Consider the following 13,262-nt stretch of genomic DNA (forward strand, 5'->3'; position numbering starts at 1 on the left):
CATGCCGCTTGCTCCGTGTAGTTGAGGCTGCCCCTGAAGCATGTGTCCTGCCCTGCATGTCCAGAAAAGGGGATCCTGGGAGAGGCACGCCCACAGCCTCAATCACGTTATAACAGAGGAGGCAGCAAAATGGTCCCTTCTCCTGGGGCCCTGCTGCCAGGAGTCCTGGGGTCTGGAGCCAGCTCTGTGACCTTGTGGTAGCCAGCCTCTTCCCTGAGGCTTCCTTCTGCAAACCAGAACCAGTGACCCCTGTTGAACCGTGGCCCTGTCTGATCCCCTAGAATAGCCTGTAAAATGGGACCTGACGCCCTAAATTTGTCTCTGACTGTGACTCGGGCTAGTTCTTGCCCGAGTCTCGGGCTCCCAGTGATTCAACATGAGGGTGGACACTGGGATCTGCCCGTCCCCCCTGCTCGAGCGCCCTCGGAGTCTAGGCTTGCTTTCTGCTCCAGTGCCTTGTGCTCTTCCCACTATCATCGCTTCTCGTGGCTTCCTGATTCCAAGTGTGTGTTGCTTGTGCCCGATGCGGGGAGGCTGGGGTGGAGACTCCAGCTGCCGGCATATGGTGGGGGTAGTGCCACACAAAACGTGGCACCTTTATTTTATTTTTGTTCTCTCCTCACTGTCTCACTAAAGGAAGAGAAGAAACCACCCCCTCCGGTCCCAAAGAAGCCAGCCAAATCCAAGCCGGCAGTGAGCCGCGACAAGGCCTCAGACGCCAGCGACAAGCAGCGCCAGGAGGCCCGCAAGAGACTCCTGGCGGCCAAGCGGGCAGCTTCTGTGCGGCAGAACTCAGCCACCGAGAGTGCAGACAGCATCGAGATTTATGTCCCGGAGGCCCAGACCAGGCTCTGAGACCACGCAGGAGGAAAGAAACGATTTTAAATCATTAAAAACACAAAAACTAAGTGCGAACGGAAGAGAGTTTTCTCAACCTTTGCTATGGTTATTCTGTCTAGAGACCCTGAGCCAACTTTCAAATTGACGCATACAAGGGCTCACAATTTGGCTTTTTTGGGTCCCTCCCAGCTTTAGGTTATGAAGATTTTACTCACAAAAAAAAATCAACAAAAATCACGAAACTAGAAAACTTCTTTTTTTTCCTCTTGCTGGCCGTGGTGGACTAGATAGATGGACGTCGGCAACTCCCGGCCCAGCCTCCATACTGCGGTCTTTTTACTCGTTCTATCTGATGAGAACTCACACTAGCTTGTTTACAAGATGACAACAGTCCAAGGGCAGCCTTGGGCACCTGCCATGTCCCTCCTTTCCCCAGCTATCCCCGCTCTGACCTTGGATTTTCATTCTTATGTTTTTCTCTTTTCCCTTCAGAGCTCACACAGTGGTCACCATTGTGGCAAGCGGCTTTCCGGGTCTCAGCCCTCTCTGCGGTTGAGGGCCCAGAGGACAGAGAGATGGACACGCGTCCCCTCCCTCCCCCGCCAAGTGCTCACACACAACCTCACACGCGCACACACACACGCAGATGGAGGCGCCTCACTGGGAGGTGCCCCGCCAGCCCTGGGCAGTGTCAGGCAGGACTCACTCACCGCTGAGCAGATGAGGGAAGTTTTAGTCTTGGGGGGTGGAAATGAGACGAAGCCACAGTTATCACACTCCAGACTCCTGCCCTTTTATTTTCTCCAGCCCCTTCTTCCTTCAGCAAAATCTAGGACTCCCGAGTGGCTTCCAGGAGGCTGTCAGTCCTCAGCCGCGCCTGTGTCCGGTGCCCGAGGGGCGGGCGGCGGTGTCTGTATGTATGTGTACATATGCACATAGACCTTAGAGTGTATAGTTAACAAACGCCCATCTGCTCACCCATGCCCACCCAGCGCCGCCGCCGCTGGCTCTCGGGGCACCTGGCAGGAGGCGGGTGTGTGAATAGCATATATTTTTACATGTACTATATCTAGGTGTGTGTACAAGTGTGTGTAAAAATATATACCTTGTGTGTAAGCAGCCCTTTTTTTTTTTTGGTCTCCACCCCCCCACCCCACCCCCACTCCTAAGGGCCCATCTGCCCAGCCTCTGAGTTTTCTGTTCTATTTTTTTTTTAACCCCAATTATCCTTCTCTCTCTCCTGCCCCTCCATCCCACTCCCAGGGTGTCACGAGCCCTGAGCTGCAATGGCCCGGGCCTGCAGGGCGGGGTGGGGGAGGGCAGGGGCTCAGCCCCGAAGCCAGCTCAGTACCTGAGGGGCTGCTCTATGCTGTGTATGCGCCTCTCTGGCATCCGAGACATCCTCTTGGCTGGCGCTTGCTGCAGGGGGGACCCCCCCCCCCCCCCCGCCCCAGGTGAACCAAGGGTCTGCTCCAGGGCCCATTTCCAGCTTGGCCGCCGTCTGTGACCTTGGGCAAGTCACTTGACCTCTGTGTGCCTCAACTTCCTCCTCTGTAAAACGGGGACAGTCCCTGCCCCTCCCTACCTCACAGGCATGTTGTGAGAATAAATGAGGTAACGTGTACCAAGGGCTTGTGGCATTATTGCAGGGGGATGAGCAGAGTGGGCCCAGGAAACTGAACCAGACCCCTCCCAAAAGGCAGCTCTGTGGAGACAGCCTGATGGGAGTGCCAGCCGGGATGCCAGCTGTCACATGCCAGCTCTGTGATCTGGGGCGGGAAGATGGAGCTGACCGTCCCCTCTCCCGAAAATGAGTGTGCAGCACTTACCAGCTTCCTGTTTGAAATAAACCCTTGAAAGATAGATAGATAGATGCTATCACAGGAGCCAGGATAGGCTGATAAAGACCACCCTAGAGGACAGTTTACACCCCCCACAGAGCCACAGTCTGCACATTCTCCAGGGCGGGGTACTCGGTGTCCCCCTGCCTGACAGCTGCTTCCACTCTGTCAGGTGCGAGCCCTGAGTGCATCTCCAGAGCACCTCCTCTACAGGCCCAGTGCTGAGGCAGAGCTCACTCTGGTGAGGGAGACAGATATTGAACGTGACAGATAAGGTCAAGTCAATGACAGGTGGTAAAAAACAAGACGGTGCAGAATGAGGCTGCAGGACCCTGCAGTGCGACCACCAAACCCAGCCTGGGCAGGAGTGTTCTGGTAGAGACCGGAAGGATGAGTGGGTAGCCAGCTTTCAGGGAGGGAGCGGCACGCAGTCCTGGCAGAAGCAGGAGGTGCCAAGCCCCAGTGGTAGGAACATACCTTTTTCTTTTCTTTTTTTTTTTTTTTTTTTTGAGACAGTCTTGCTCTGTCACCCAGACTGGAGTGCAGTGGTGCGATCTTGGCTCACTGCAACCTACGCCTCCTGGGTTCTAGCAATTCTCCTGCCTCAGCGTCCCGAGGCTGCCATCATGCCCAGCTAATTTTTGTATTTTTAGTAGAGATGGGGGTTTCACCATGTTGGCCAGGCTGGTCTTGAACTCCTGACCTCAGGATCAGCCCCCATTGGCCTCCCAAAGTGCTGGGATTACAGGCGTGAGCCACCACACCCGGCCGGAACATGCCTTTTAGAAAGTTCTCTGGCCAGGCTCTGGAGCCACAGATTCCTGGTCTCCTCCCTTGGCCCAAGCCAGCCAAGAAGCTCGTGATCTCAGGTCCAGGGGATGCACGGACCCTGCCTTCCCAGCAGCTTTGTTCAGGCTACCCCGCCCACCCCAGGGAGCCCCCTCGGAGCCCATCCGAACTGTGGCCGGACCCCTGTGCTTGGAGCAGCCCTTGACCCTGGATCCCAACACACCTGTTAGTGGTGACAGAGCATCTGGTGACCACAGGTGGCTTGGATTAACTCCAGGGCTGGCACCTTCCCAGACCTACCCCTACCCTGAGACCCAGCTGGGGGTGACTTGAAGGGTAAGTGAAGAGGTTTCCGGTTGCATCAGGCATTGAAGCAGACGTTCAGGGATGCAGCTAGCAGCCGGCTCTCCCGGATGGGCCATGGGGATTGGGGATGGACCCTTAGCCTTCCTGCTTCTGCTGTGGCAGGGGAAGGGACTTGAGGGTTAGATTAGGGTCTCAGGAGGCATCCTGCACTCTATTAAGCACAAGATGGGGTAGGGGTGTCTGATGTACAGAATCTGGACCCCCACGCCCAGCCCTCCTGGCACAGCAGTGGAGAAGACGCCACCTCCATTGAAGGAACAGTATAATAATGAACACATATCTCGCGGCCAGAGTCACCGATTACCGATATTTCACCCGTATGAGCATTATCCCTCTCGGATACATACACATTGTTTTCCCCGCGAGCCATCTGAGAGTCAGTGGCATACACTGATACTTCACCCCAAAACACATCACGCAACTCCCAGGCACAAGGACGTTCCTGCACAACCACAATACCATCACCACCCTCAAACTTAAGAAAGGAATGTTCCAGGGAGCACCTCCTTTTATATTAATATGGCCTAAAGCACAGCCCATACGCCAGGTGCCCTCACAACCTTGTCCCTTATACCTTCTCCCTTTTATCCATCCAGGGTCCCATTAAGGATCAGTCACTGCTTTCAGTTACCATGTCTGTCTGGTTTCTTTTGTTTTGTTTTTTCTTTTCTTTTTTAGACAGGGTCTCACTCTGCTGCCCAGGCTGAAGTGCAAAGAATGGTGTGATCACGGCTCACTGCAGCCTCAACCAACTGGGCTCAATCAATCCTCCTGCCTCAGCCTCCCAAGTAGCTGGGACCACAGGTACATGCCACCATGCCCAGCTAATTTTAAAATTTTTTGTAGCGATGGAGTCTCACTTTGTTGCCCAGGCTGGTCTCAAACTCGTGGGCGCAAGTGATTCTCCCGCCTTGGCCTCCCAAAGTGCTGGGATCACAGGTGTGAGCCACCGTGCCAGGCCACCACGTCCTTCTAGTCCTTCTAGTCTCTTTAAAAATCAAAATTTCCCTACTTTTTGGGTTTTGTTTTTCGAGATGTTGATGGCGTTGTTTTTTGTTTTGTTTGTTTTAGTTTATTTTGTTTGTTTTGAGACGGAGTCTCACTGCAACACCCAGGCTGGAGTGAAGTGGCGTGATCTCGGCTCACAGCAACCTCCACCTCCTGGCTTCAAGAGATTCTCCTGCCTCAGCCTCCCAAGTAGCTGGGGACTATAGGCGCCCGCCACCACACCTGGCTAATTTTTGTATTTTTAGTAGAGATGGGGTTTCACCATATTGGCCAGGCTGGTTTTGAACTCCTGACCTCACGTGATCCTCCCACCTTGGCCTCCCAAAGTGCTGGGATTACAGGCATGAGCCACCGCGCCCGGCTGAGATGTTGGTGTTTTTAAAGTATCCAAGCGCACTCTACAGAATGGCGCACCATTTGGGTTTACGTTTTCTCATGGCCGGATTCAGATTAAATGGTTTTCACAAAAATATGACTTAGATGATGTCCCATGTCCTTGTATCTTGTTCCATCAAGGATGCATTTGTCACTTCAGAGAAAGGCTGACAGCAGCTTCCCAGAGAAGCTGGGAATGAATCCTCAGCTTCTGTGTTTCCAAAGCCTAGTCCTTGAGGGAACCAGGACAGGGACAGACAGGAAGTGCCCTCCTAAAGGCTGCAGGATATGACCACAGAGGCAGCAGAGGGGACAGGAGACTGTCAGCCACCTGTGGGTCCCTGAGAACCCTACATGGCCCAGGTTTCCCTTCTAGAACTCCAAGCTCCCTAGGTTTACATGTTTCCAGAGTCAGCAGAGAAGGCTCAGCTACCGCCAGGAACAGCACTGGGCCCCCAGACCTTATAGACAGGACAGCAGGACAAAGCCACTGCCACCAGGAGCCCGAGGGCCAAGTACCACGCGGAGGCTGTGTGGGCAAATGCTGTGGAGGACAGACCCACTGAGATGAGGTTTCCAGCACCAGCAGTGGAATGGGCTTTACAACAGCAATTCTAAACAGCCTCCTGCCCATCTGAATCTGTGGCTGATCTGAAAGCTGGTGTGGTTTCTGCTGCCGACCCTGGTCCTACCATATGGCAGCCAGGGGAATTTTCAAAATGCTAACTGGGCTGCATCACCCTCTGCTTAAAACCCCTAAACCCAGGCCGGGCATGGTGGCTGGCTCACGCCTGTAATCCCAGCACTTTGGGAGGCCAAGGCGGGTGGATCACAAGGTCAGGAGGTCGAGACCATCCTGGCTAACATGGTGAAACCCTGTCTCTACTAAAAATACAAAAAAATTAGCAGGGCATGGTAGTGGGCACCTTGTAGTCCCAGCTACTCGGGAGGCTGAGGCAGGAGAATGGCATGAACCTGGGAGGCAGAGCTTGCAGTGAGCCGAGATCGTGCCACTGCACTCCAGCCTGGGTGACAGAGCCGAGACTCTGTCTCAAAAAATAAAAATAAAAATAAAAACCAAACCCTAAACCCAGCCTCCTCACCTTGGCCTTGGAGGCTGCCGCCCACCTCTATAGCCACATCTCCAGTGAGAGCTGCCCTTGGCCGCCTCAGGGCCTCCCCCACAGGGTATCCCGGGCCTCCACCGATGCAGCTGACATCAGCTCTTGCCTCCACTCTCAGGACAGGTGGCCTTTCCCCAGGGAAATCTCGCCAAGCACCTGGGCCAGGCCAAGTCGGTGCCAACGCCCTGCTCTACACTTGGAGCACAAGAGTCGCTTTCCTTTGCTGTTGTCACTGATGTGATGATGCTTTTATTAATATCTATGTGATGACTTGTGAATATCTGTCTCTACGCAGAAGATGGTGGGCTCCCAAGGGTAGGAAGAGAGTTTTTTCACCAGGTCTCAGTGCCTGGCAGAGAAGGCAATATTTGCTGGGCTTTCAGAATGGACAATATTTGAACCAAGCTATGGCAGTAAAAGACACAGTGAGCACAGTGGCAGAGGTGTAAGGCTGTGCTGCTGCTCCAGGCGGGGCTGGGGCCAGACTGGCCTTGAATGCCAGGTTAACAAGTAAGGCTTTCAGGCCGGACGCGGTGGCTCATGCCTGTAATCCCAGAACTTTGGGAGACCGAGGTGGGTGAATCACTTGAGGCCAGGAGTTCAAGACCATCCTGGCCAACATGGAAAAACCCCATCTCTACTTAAAAAAATAAAAAAGTAGCCATGTGTGGTGATGCATGCCTGTAATCCCAGCTACTCAGGAGGCTGAAGCAGGAGAATCACTTGAGCCTGAGAAGCGGAGGTTGCAGTGAGCCGAGATCACACCACTGTACTCCAGCCTGGGCAACAGACCGAGGCTCAGTCTAAAAAAAAAAGAAGTAAGGCTTTCGGGGGCAGTTTTAAATGGAGCAGGGACATTTCTTGCCACAGAACCCCACTTCCCATAAAACAGGGGCCCCCGGTACCAGCCTCGATAGACCCATGGTACTCTCTGGACCCAGTGAGCCCATACTTTGTCTCCAAAATGTCACCCCAGCCCAGACCCAGTGAAGCCCCCATGGCCAACACAGGACATGGGCCTTTGGGGCCCCTCTGCTGCCTTTATGGCTTTAACTTTCTGTAGACTGACAACACCCGCATCTAAATCTCCAGCCTGTATTTTTCCCTGAACTCCACCCTTCCCAGTCGACATCTCCACCTGGATGCATAACAAGCAACTCATACATCCATCAACTCCTAACAGTAGAGGGAATTCAGGAATTAGAAAATCATAATTTGGGCCGGGCACAGTGGCTCATGCCTATAATCCCAGCACTTTGGGAGGCCAAGGCGGGTGGATCACTTGAGGTTAGCAGTTCGAGACCAGCCTGGCCAACATGGTGAAGCTCCGTCTCTACTAAAAATACAAAAATTAGCCAGGCGTGGTGGCTCATGCCTGTAATCCCAGCTACTTGGGAGGCAGAGGCAGGAGAATCACTTGAACCCAGGAGGCGGAGGTTGCAGCGAGCCGAGATCCCACCACTGCACTCCAGCCTGGGCAGCAGAGTGAAACTAGGTCTCAAAAGAAAAGAACCATTTGGCAACCATCATATTGTAATAATGGAAGCATCCATGCATGTTAAAAGTACTGGTGGCTGGGTGCGGTGGCTCATGCGTGTAATCCCAGCACTTTGGGGGGCCAAGGCAGGTGGATCACCTGAGGTCAAGAGTTCAAGACCAGCCTGGCCAGCATGGTGAAACCCCGTCTCCACTAAAAGTACAAAAATTAGCTGGGCGTGGTGGCACGCACCTGTAATCCCAGCTACATGGGAGGCTGAGGCAGAAGGGTTGTGCCAGGATCACCAATGAACTGTACTCCAACTGGGTGACAGAGCGAGACTCTGTCTCAAAAAAAAAAACTATTGGTTGAAATTTTTATGAGGAACAGAATATTCACAATCCCAAAGTAGCACACCACATATTACTTATTTTCCACTGTTCACGGATTGGAAGACTTAGTTTTGGTAAGATGGCAATACTCCCCCAAATTAATCTACAGGTTTGACACAACCCTTATCAAAATCCCAGCTCCCTTTTCTGCAGAAATTGAGACGCTGACCCTAAAATTCATATGGAAATGTAAAATTTACTACAAAACTAATGTAATCAAGGCTGGGCACAGTGGCTCATGCCTATAATCCCAACACTTTGGCAGGCTGGGACAGGAGGGTCACTTCAGCCCAAGAGTTTGAGACCAGCTTTGGCAACACAGTGAGATTCCATGTGTACAAAAAATACAAAAATTAACCAGGTATGGTGGCACACGCCTATAGGTCCAGCTACTCAGGAGGCTGAAACACAAGGATCGCTTGAGCCCAGGAGGTTGAGACTGCAGTGAGCTGTGATCATACCACTGTAGTCCAGACTGGGTGACAGAGCAAGACCCTGTCTCAAAAAATAAATAATTAATTAACAAATAATCAAGATTGTGTAGTACTGGCAAAAGGGTAGACATATATATCAATGAAACAGAATTAACAGTCCAAAATAAACCCATACATTAGTGGACAACTGACTTTAGACAACAGTGCCAAGGTATTCAGTGGGGAAAGAAGTATCAACAAATGGTGCTAGTGTAACTGGACATCCAAATGCAAAATAAAGGAAGCTGGACCCTTACCTTGCAACATGTACAAAATTAACTCAATATGGATTAAAGACCTGAAAACTCCATCCTGGCTAACACGGTGAAACCCCGTCTCTACTAAAAGTACAAAAAATTAGCTGGGTGTGGTGGTGGGCACCTGTAGTCCCAGCTACTCAGGAGGCTGAGGCAGGAGAATGGCATGAACCCAGGAGGCAGAGCTTGCAGTGAGCCGAGATGGCGTCACTGCACTCCAGCCTGGGCGACAAAGCAAGACTCCGTCTCAAAAACAAACAAACAAACAAAAAACAAAACAAACAAACAAAAAAAAACACGAAAGCTAAAACTAGCAAACTCTTAAAAGAAAACAGAAGTGGGCCAGGCACGGTGGCTCACGCCTGTAATCGCAGCACTTTGGGAGGCCAAGGTGGGTGGATCACGAGGTCAGGAGATCGAGACCATCCTGGCTAACACGGTGAAACCCCGTCTCTATTAAAAACACAAAAAATTAGCCAGACGTGGTGGTGGGCGCCTGTAGTCCCAGCTACTGGGAAGGCTGAGGCAGGACAATGGCGTGAACCTGGGAGGCGGAGCTTGCAGTGAGCCCAGATCACGCCACTGCACTCCAGCCTGGGCGACAGAGCGAGACTCCGTCTCAAAAAAAAAAAAAAGAAAAGAAAACACAAGTGTAAACATTCATAACCTTGGATCAGGCAATGACTTCTTGGGTATGACACCAAAGCACAAGCAACCAAAGAAAACACAGATAAACTAAACTTAAAAGTTAAAAACACTTGTGCTTCGGCCAGGCGCGGTGGCTCATGCCTGTAATCCCAGCACTTTGGGAGGCCGAGGCCAGTGGATCACGAGGTCAGGAGTTCAAGACCAGCCTGACCAAGATAGTGAAACCTTGTCTCTACTAAAAATACAAAAATTAGCCAGGTGTGGTGGTGGGTGCCTGTAATCCCAGCTACTCGGGAGGCTGACGCAGGAGAATCACTTGAACCCAGGGGTCAGAGATTGCAGTGAGCCGAGATCGCACCACCGCACTTCTAGCCTGAGCGACAAAGCAAAACTCCATCTCAAAAAACAAAAAAAAAAATAAAAAATAAACTTGTGTTTCAAAGAACACATTTCTCAAGAAAGTGAAAGGATAACTCACATAATAAGAGAAAATATTTGCAACTCACGTATCTGATAAGGGTGCAATAGCCGGAATATGTAAAGAACTTCTACAGCTCAAAACCAAAAGACAAATTTTTAAATAGGTAAAAGGATCTAAATAGACACTTCTTTTTCTTTTCTTTTTTTTTTTTTTTTGAGACAGAGTCTCACTCTCTGTTGCCCAGGCTGGAGTGCAGGGGCATGACCTCAGCTCACTGCAAACTCTGCCTTCCGAGTTCAAGTGATTCTTGTGCCTCAGCCTCCCAAGTAGCTGAGACTACAGGCACCCACCACCACCCCCAGCTAATTTTTGTATTTTTAGTAGAGACGGAGTTTCGCCATTTTTGCCAGGCTGGTCTCAAACTCCTGACCTCAGGTGATCTGCCCGCCTCAGCCTCCCAAAGTGCTGGGATTACAGGCGTGAGCCACCACCGCGGCCAGCCTAAATAGATACTTCTCTGAAGAAGATACACAAATGTCCAATAATAAGCATGTGAAAAATGCTCAACATCTTCAGTCACTAGACAAATGCAAATCAAAACCACAATGAGATGCCACTTCATACCTAATAGGATGACTAGAATTAAAAAGACAAGCAGGGCCAGGTAGCTGTAGTCCCAGCTACTTGGGAGGCTGAGGTGGAAGGACTGCTAAGCCCAGGAGTTCAAGTCCAGCCTGGGGTAACATAGTGAGACCCTGGCTCTAATACAAACACAGACAGACAAGTATTAGTGAAGAAGTAGAGAAATTGGAACCATCCACTGCCGGTGGGAATTCAAAATGGGACAACATTGTGCAAAATAGTTTGGAAGTTCCTTAAAAGGTTAAACATAGAGGCGTTATCATATGACCCAGCGGTTCCACTCTTATATACCTGAGAAAGTGAAAATGTATATCCACACGTAAACCTGCAGATTAATGTTCACGGCACCATATTCATAATGGACAAAAAGTAGAAACAACCCAAATGTCTATCAGCTGACAAATGCAAAAACAAAATGTAGCATATAGCCATACAACAGAATACTACTTGGCAATGAAAAAGACCGAGGTCCCGGGACATTCTGCAATATGGATGATCCCTGAAAATATTATGCTAAGTGAAAGAAGCCAGACATCGTATGACTGCATTTGTTTGAAGTTTCTAGAGTAAACAAGCTGGCTAGGCGCGTGGCTCACACCTGTAATCCCAGCACTCTGGGAGGCTGAGGCAGGTGAATCACTTGAGGTCAGGATTTCGAGACCAGCCTGCACAACATGGTAAAACCCCATCTCTACTAAAAATACAAAAATTAGCTGGGGTGGTAGCAGGTGCCTGTAATCCCAGCTACTAGGGAGGCTGAGGCAGGATAATTACTTGAATTCAAGAGGCAGAGGTTGCAGTGAGCCCCACTGCACTCCCGTCTGGGTGACAGGGTGAAACTCCATCTCAAAACACAAAAACAAATTTCTACAGTAAACAAACTGATAGAGAGGGAAAGTAGATCCATAGTCTCCAGGGGCTGGGATGAGAGGAGAATGGGAAATGACTGCTGACAGGTACAGGGTTTCTTTGGGGGATTACTTACTAAAATGTTATGGAACTACATAGTAGTGCTGATGATTACATAGCTTTGTAGATACACTAAAACCAATGAATTGTACATTTCATAGGTGAATTTTATGGTTTATAAAAGATAACAATTTAAGCTTTTCTTTAAAATACAGAAAACCTGTAGAATAAGAAAAATATTTACAAATCATATCAAGGGATTAATATCCAAAACATATTTTTAAAACGCCTAAAATCAAAAAAAACCCTGCTCTTTTAAGCAGGCCAAGAATTTTTTTTTTTTTTTTTTTGAGACCGAGTCTCACTCTGTCCACCAGGCTGGAGTGCAGCGGCGCGATCTCAGCTCGCTGTAACCTCAGCCTCCCGGATTCAAGTGAGTCTCCTGCCTCAGCCTCCCGAGTAGTTGGGATTACAGGCGTGTACAACCACACCTGGCTAATTTTTGTATTTTTCGTAGAGAACAAGATTTCACCATGCTGGCCAGGCTTGTCTCAAATTCCTGGCATCAAGTGATCCACCCGCCTAGGCCTCCCAAAGTGCTAGGATTACAGGTAAGAGCAACCACACCAGGCCCCTTGTACACTGTTGATGGGAATTTAAAATGGTACAGCCACTACAGAAAACAGTTATTGCAGTTCCTCGGAATGTTAAAAATAGAATAACCATTTGATCCAGCAATTCCATTTCTGGGCACATACCCAAAAGAACTGAAAACAGAGACTTGTATGTTCACAATGTCAGGTTAAAAAAACAATAGCACGAACTTGAAGAGACCCATGTTCACAGAAGCATTATTCAGAATAGCCAAAAAGTGGAAGCAACCCAAGTGTCCATCCATGATGAGTGGATAAACAAACTATGCATACAATGGAATATTATTCAGCCTTAAAAAGGACGAGAGCCTGGGCAACATGGCAAAACCCCACTTCTACAAAAAGAATTTTTAAAAAAAATTAGCCGGGGCCAAGCACAGTGGCTCAGGCCTATAATCCCAGCACTTTGGGAGGTCCAGGCAGGACGACTGCTTGAGGCTAGAAGTTTGAGACCAGGCTGGGCAACACAGGGAGACCCTGTTTCTACAAAAGTAGAAAACTTAGCCAGGTGTGGGCTGGGCGCAGTGGCTCACACCTGTAATCCCAGCACTTTGGGAGGCTGAGGCGGGCAGATCACAAGGTCAGGAGATCGAGACCATCCTGACTAACACGGTGAAACCCCGTCTCTACTAAAAATACAAAAAAAAAAAAAAAAATTAGCCAGGCGTGGTGGCAGGCGCCTGTAGTCCCAGCTACTCGGAAGGCTGAGGCAGGAGAATGGCGTGAACCCGGGAGGCAGAGCTTGCAGTGAGCCGAGATCGTGCCACTGGACTCCAGCCTGGGTGACAGAGCGAGACTCTGTCTCAAAAAAAAAAAAAAAAAAAAAAGAAAACTCAGCCAGGTGTGCTGGTGCATGCTTGCAGCCCTAGCTACTTGAGGGGGTCAAAGCAGGGGGATTGCTTGAGCCCAGGAGGTCAAGGCTGCAGTGAGCTATAATTGTGCCACTGCATGCCACCCACGGCGACAGAGTGAGACCCTATCTCAACCCCCCACCCCCAAAAAGAAATTCTGATATACACTAAACATGGATGAATCTGGGGCTTGAGG

General features: G+C 50.2%; 1 protein-coding gene and 1 long non-coding RNA gene across 16 annotated transcripts in view; one reads left to right on the forward strand and one right to left on the reverse strand.

The window, feature by feature from the left end:
- The window catches only part of DLGAP4 (DLG associated protein 4), a 161,680-nt gene extending 159,216 nt beyond the window's left edge, over nucleotides 1-2,464 (forward strand). For 12 of the 13 annotated variants that reach the window (XM_019016943.4, XM_019016946.4, XM_055373452.2 and 9 more), the window contains one exon: nucleotides 637-2,464. In XM_019016943.4, the coding sequence (XP_018872488.1) occupies nucleotides 637-855 (219 nt within the window). In that variant the 3' untranslated portion in view covers nucleotides 856-2,464. The remainder of the gene's footprint in view (nucleotides 1-636) is intronic. The other variant, XM_063702403.1, reaches the window with a different exon arrangement.
- Nucleotides 1-13,262, reverse strand: part of LOC115931716 (uncharacterized) — a 65,739-nt gene that overhangs the window by 18,092 nt on the left and 34,385 nt on the right. The gene's annotated exons all lie outside the window — the stretch shown is intronic.

This window comes from Gorilla gorilla, chromosome 21, assembly GCF_029281585.2.
Source record: "Gorilla gorilla gorilla isolate KB3781 chromosome 21, NHGRI_mGorGor1-v2.1_pri, whole genome shotgun sequence".
Taxonomy (NCBI): Eukaryota; Metazoa; Chordata; class Mammalia; order Primates; family Hominidae; genus Gorilla; species Gorilla gorilla.